At 36.3% G+C, this 6,577-nt stretch overlaps 1 protein-coding gene across 1 annotated transcript; it reads left to right on the top strand.

Annotated features, from left to right (window-relative positions):
- Window positions 1-2,350: 2,350 nt before the first annotated feature.
- On the top strand, window positions 2,351-6,366 carry LOC143550834 (guanine nucleotide-binding protein subunit beta-2-like). The gene is made up of 6 exons (XM_077041416.1): window positions 2,351-2,799; window positions 2,896-2,990; window positions 3,816-4,240; window positions 4,970-5,345; window positions 5,895-6,008; window positions 6,107-6,366. The coding sequence occupies exons 1-6, from the start codon at window positions 2,679-2,681 to the stop codon at window positions 6,140-6,142; spliced, it is 1,167 nt and encodes a 388-aa protein (XP_076897531.1). The 5' UTR covers window positions 2,351-2,678; the 3' UTR covers window positions 6,143-6,366.
- Window positions 6,367-6,577: the final 211 nt, after the last annotated feature.

The following is a 6,577-nucleotide window of genomic DNA, read 5'->3' as shown; positions in this document are numbered from 1 at the left end:
TATATAATATATATAGTTATAACTTATATTATATCCCATTATCCATTTATCCTTAATCCTAATTCATTCTTAGTTTCTTACATTCGTCTGTCTTTCAAGTCTCAACATCCATCCTCCCTCTCACGCCGGCCATCACCCGAAATCCTTCGCCGGCCTTCTCTCTCATGCTGGCCATCACCCGTCGTGGCCATACTCTCTCCGGCCTCCACTTGTCGACTTTGATATTTTATATTAAGACTTTTATGAACTTTCTTCGACTTTTGTTTCGCTAAAAGATTGTCAAATATGTGTTTCTAAACAGCTATTACCGTGTATTATCGTGTATACCAGGTATTAACAGGTTCGTGTTCGTGTTTGGGTTACAGGTACACGATAAGTTTTCGTGTCGTGTACAGGTATACTCATTTCGTGTTCGTGTCTTATCGTATTCGTGTCTTATCGTGTACGGGTATACACGATATGCCAACCCTAGTAGCTACAGTCACACACAGTTCCTGTACACAGTAAGACAGTAGCGGCAGTAGCTACTGTAGCGTAAGACAGTCACTCTCACAAGTATGGTTTAAACAATGTTCTATTGGTTTGACCACCAGGTTTAACAAGTTTGAAACATAGGGTAGATGGTCTAGCTACCCAACTGTAGCTGCAGTAGCTACACTGTACCTCCTTAGCCGGTAGCCGGTAGCTAGTGGGTATGAAACCTTGCCCTCCAACTAAAAAGAAGAGCGATTGAGAGTGGATTTCAGGTTCGATAGTGTCGAGAAGGTATTAGCCACCGATGACCGTACTTTCGTAAAAGCACCATTGGGCGGTGGTTCCTCTTCTCTTCTTCCTCTTGAACCTTGAACAAAAAAAGATCTCGGCATCAGCTCAACTAAGAGTTCTGAATAAAAAAAGTAAACTTCACTTTACTTAAGACGAAGGAACCGAGTGCAAAAAACAAAAAAGGGAATATGCAAGAAACCGAGACATATTAAGGTGAAATGAAAGACTAATGGGGTGTTTGGAATTCCTTATTTTGCCTCCTTATAACTTTTCATTAAGTTAATAAGTTACAAAATTGTAACTTATGAAACTTTTCCTCTCACAATATAAGCAATCCAAATTCTCAAACACCTTATTACTTTTCAAAAAGTTTATAAGTTATAAGTTGGTGAAAATAAGCAATCCCAAACACCCATTCTAATTGCGGTGAAGAAGAGGATGAAGACTGAGGACCGTGGTATGCATGCCATCAAATGAGTAGCCGCGATGATGATTTCATGATAAGTTCATAAAATTAATTTGATGAATAGTAAGTCAATATAGTTGGTGATGACTGATGAGTCACCACAAGCAGCCTCACATCAATAGTAAGGTGCTGTTTGTTTTTCCTCAAAAGCACTTCTGCACCTCTTCTGTCTGCGCCGCGCAGACGTTGGGCTCTGCAGTGTGTTTGTTTTTGCGAAGACGTTTCATTAAAAAACGTCTGCGCGTCCTCTTCTCCTAGAAGTGTTGCCCCTGTCACTTCTCACCTCTTCTCATCTTCTTCTTCTTTTTTTCATTATCAACAACACCACATAACTCCACCCTCCTCCTTCTCCACCCCAACCCTAGCTACACCTCCTCCACGCCAGTGGCCTTCCTCCTCCACCGCCGCCTATCTCCGTCGCCGCCGTCAAGCCTCTCTCTCTCTTCACCGCCAAGCCTCCCTCTCTCTCTACACCGCCGCCTATCTCTGTCGCCGCCGCCAAGCCTCGCTAAAAGTGAAGCCGATGCGTTGGCTATTGCGTCTGGGTATCCAGTTGTTGTTGATAGCAATTTGGAAGTGGAATCATGTTGACTCTTTTGCCGTATTCTGTCCACGTTTCAATTTTTATGGCTGCTCCACTTTATTATTATTATTATTATTAGATTGTTAGTTTTACTATTATTATTATTAGATTGTTAGTTTTGTTAGATTGTTGTTATTAGTTTATAGAAATAGAAAGTTTAGGATTGATGAATATAGTTATTAGTTTGTAGAAAATTTAGAAAGTTTGAATTTCAGTTTATTTTAACAGTTTGCAGATGTTGAAAAACAAACAGTCTTTTTGTTACAGATTGCAGAGGTTTGGTCCACCTCTTCTGCTACAGATGTCTGCAGATGTGGTCCGCAGACTGCAGACGTTTTACCTCTGAAAAAACAAACAACACCTAAGTTTGGAGAGACGGACAACATTTTAGTTTTTAATATATATATACATATATATATATAATAACCGGAAACCCGATTAGAATAATAATATAATACGCATACCGCATGATGTGATCATGCTTACAAAACCTCCAATTATTTAATTAATATACCCTATAGTTAATTAGTTACCCAAAGAAGATAAAAAATGTGACAACCCATACGAAATGTCACACCTTACCCACTCCTACCACTACTTGTATCTATCAATCCATCTCGTAATGCATGCCACGTCACATGGGACCGGCGGCTTTTGGTCAATTGCAATTTAATTTATTCGCAGCTGCACCACTTTCTGCATCTTTTCCTTTCCCATTCCAACTATTCACAATTAAGCCCTAATAACTGAATTCAATCATAATAATAATATAATTAATTAATTAATTTCATAATAAATAAACTTACATATGAACATGAAGATCTATTAATTAAATTAAAGCTGCTGCTGTTATTAATAAGTTGGATGCAGAGATCAGAGATGTCCGTTGCAGAGCTAAAAGAGAGGCATATGGCTGCTACGGTGACTCTCAGTTCTCTTAGAGAACGCTTACGAGAAAGACGCCTTCAGCTGCTAGATACAGACGGTATATGTTAATTAATATGTGATTGATTTTGTTTTGAATTTGTGTTTCTAATGTACTTATATCGTTCGGTTTATTGTTTGTGATTGAGTTTGGCAGTGGCGAGTTATGCGAGAGCGCAGGGTAAGTCTCCGGTTTCTTTCGGTCCCACGGATCTCGTTTGCTGCAGGATTTTGCAGGGGCACACCGGGAAGGTATGATTCGGTTTATGTTAATAGGTTATTTGAGCAAATTACAAACCCTAGGTTGATTTCTATTTGGATTGGTTAGAGATTTTATATAATTTGATATGATAATGTTGACCTGATTTTGGATATGGTTAACTGAGCATATGAGGCTTATGAAGATTACATTATTACATTTACAAAACATTGTTAAATCAATATGTTAACATGTTTATGCTTTAACTACCTTTAATAGTTTGGTTTTAAAATGCGTGTGTTAGGAGTGTATGATTCCGTGATGAAATTGCATCGAGGAATGCGATTATGATGCACGCGTCATATGATATGGTTCGATGCAATCTTATGCGTGAAGTGGTGCCTTATGCAGTTGACCGATACTTGAATATATTGGATCGTTGATTGCAATGGGTTTGATTTTTTCAAATCTGATTGAACAAATCTGACCATTGATTGACAATGGGTTTAAAGTATTTGAACAAATTTGACCATTCGTTAACAAATTTGACCAGAGATGATAAGAATATTATATATTTTTAGTGTTAAAAAGTTAACAAGTTCAAACATTATCTATAATTAATTACTTTTTTTAATAATGAAAGCCTTGCATATGTGATGTTCACTCTTTGCGCATCATGCATCGGCTATTGGGATCAAAACGCATCGATCGCTACAGCGATTGTTAAAACCAAGATTGACACTTTATACCATTTTCCTTCTACTTGTACGAATGAGATCTACCATCCTCTTATATACTTATATTTATGTTTTCCAATTTCCAATATGGTTATTACTCATCTATATATATAATAATCTCAACATCAAATATAAATTCAGGTGTACTCACTTGATTGGACTCCTGAAAAGAATCGCATAGTTAGTGCATCTCAAGATGGAAGATTAATAGTTTGGAATGCTCTCACAAGTCAGAAAACACATGCCATTAGACTCCCGTGTGCTTGGGTTATGACATGTGCCTTTTCTCCAACCGGGCAATCGGTTGCATATGGTGGTCTTGATAGCATGTGCTCCATCTTTAATCTCAGCACACCACTTGAAAAGGATGGTAATTTACCAGTATCAAGAACGCTGAGTGGACACAAGGGTTATGTATCAACTTGTCAATATGTTCCAGATGATGATACTCACTTAATTACTGGTTCTGGTGATCAAACTTGTGTGTTATGGGATATAACTACAGGATTAAGAACTTCTGTTTTTGGAGGAGAGTTTCAATCAGGGCATACCTCAGACGTTTTAAGGTTTTTTTTTTCTTGAAACCTATTCTTTTAGTGTATTTCTAATGTATGAAGCATCCTAAACCAGTTTATTAAACAAGTTATATTATTATGGAAATAATAAAAAAAACGCCTGTAGTCATATTTTACACACGTATAGTTTGTAAGAAAAAACTTAAGCTTTATGGTCAAAAAGTATTGTGGGACAACTCAACTTGTGCCATAATGATCTGATTTGATTCGTTACTTTACACTCCTGGGTAGGGGTGTACACCGGTCGGTTTTGGGCTCAAACCGATCCAAAAACGAAAATTCAGTTTTCGAGTTTAGGAAAACCGTTTTGTTTTAGCTTTTTGGATTTTTTATTTTTGGTTTTTACAATGGGTTCGGTTTCGGTTTTGCCATTTGGGCTTGAAATTTTGGGCAAAACAAAATTGGCCAAAATATTGAATTTTTGGGCTCAAATTCTTTTATCAGTTAATAGTTATTTGATATTACACATTTGGATCTAAAATTTTGAACGAGACCATATATTAATTTTTGATAAATTACCAAAATATTTTTAAAAAAGTTATATTCCATAAATTTAATAACAAAAGTTGGTTTTTTATGGTTTGGTCTGGTTATTTTAGTTTTCGGTACATGCAAAGCCGAAACCAAACTGGAAATTTGGTTTTGTTAACTATCGGATTTGGGGTAGGTTTGGTTATTTCGGTTTTGATCATTTGATATATATATTATTGGTTGTTTCAGTGTGTCTATCAACGGGTCGAATTCAAGAATGTTTGTCTCGGGGTCATGTGATGCAACTGCACGTCTTTGGGACACTCGTGTTGCAAGTCGAGCAGTAAGAACGTTTTACGGCCATGAAGGGGATGTTAATTCAGTAAAGTTTTTCCCAGATGGAAATAGGTTTGGAACTGGATCAGATGATGGTACTTGCAGACTTTTTGACATTAGAACCGGACACCAGCTCCAGGTGTACTCGCCACAACAACATCATCAAAACGGTGGTAACAATAACCCTAATCCTGATGTTACTTCTATTGCTTTCTCCATATCAGGACGTCTGCTGTTTGCTAGTTACTCCAATGGTGATTGCTTTGTATGGGATACTCTATTAGCAGAGGTAACTAAGTTTTTTGTTTTCTCCCACACCCAAATGTGTGTGTGTGTAGAGAGAGAGAGAGAGAGAGAGATTTATTGCGAGGATGAAAAGAACAAAATAAATCATTCACTTTTTCATTTCAACAATTCTTTAATTACAAGGAAATGGTTGAAATGCTATGCAATTTTGTTTCATCTCTTAAAACATTCTAATATATATAATCAAATTTCGTTTATTTATATAATCTATACATGTGTAAATCCATGTGTATGTTTTTTTTCTTACACATGCTCTGGTAAACGTGTAAAAATGAAAAAAAAACATATGAAAAGTTTAGTTTAATGTTTTTTTTGTACATAACATAGACATATTTATGTAAGAGAAAGTTAAAAAAATATGAACCATTGATAGAAAAAGTCAAGCGATTTAGGCTTGCTGTTTTGTTCTCGCAATAATTTAGTCATTTGTAATGAACCTCATATAAATGTACATGTGTGTGTGAGCATATGTTTATGTATGGATTATGAATCAGTTTTGAGTAACATTATTAATAATGTTTTCTTTAAATAGGTTGTTTTAAATCTTGGAACTCTCCAGAACTCACATGAGTCTCGTGTGAGCTGTCTGGGTTTGGCTGCTGATGGCAGTGCTTTGTGCACAGGAAGTTGGGATACGAGTCTTAAGGTTAGCCTAGATTCTAACAATTCTTGTATTATGCGATGCAAATTATGCAACTTTACATTAGGAAACATAATGTGATTTTATCTTTTGTTGGCTTATAGATTTGGGCTTTTGGAGGGCACAGGACAGTGATATGATTATTTAAGGACACGTGGTGGTAAGTTGGTAACGGGTGACTCTGATTTGCATCTTTCTTGACGTGTATTGGTGTACGTTTTATTGATCTTGTGGAATGAGCATAAACTAGACGGGGTAGAACGCATAGTAAATATTTTTGTCTTATTTTCTTCACAAAGTTGAAGATTGTTAATATTACAATGGCACTGGTTTTTATTTATTAATCTTTGAATTTGAAATTAAAGTACCATACCCATAATGTGCATGAACTTGTATATTTTTTGTCAAATGGAGTTTAATATAGCTATAATATCCATGAAATTATATGCTCTGATGACAATGTAGACACGAGCCCTATTGGCTTGGAGCTAACATGCTCAGGCGAGGTCATCTCGGGTTTAATAATTAATACTTGTCATGACCCTTGTCTTCATTTTAGATCTGAATACCTGTTC

The sequence above is a fragment of the Bidens hawaiensis genome, unplaced genomic scaffold (assembly GCF_021521415.1).
Source record: "Bidens hawaiensis isolate Kalapana, Puna unplaced genomic scaffold, B.hawaiensis_p1.1 tig00016189_1, whole genome shotgun sequence".
NCBI classification, from domain to species: domain Eukaryota; kingdom Viridiplantae; phylum Streptophyta; class Magnoliopsida; order Asterales; family Asteraceae; genus Bidens; species Bidens hawaiensis.
This window is presented reverse-complemented; position numbering and strand designations above follow the sequence as displayed.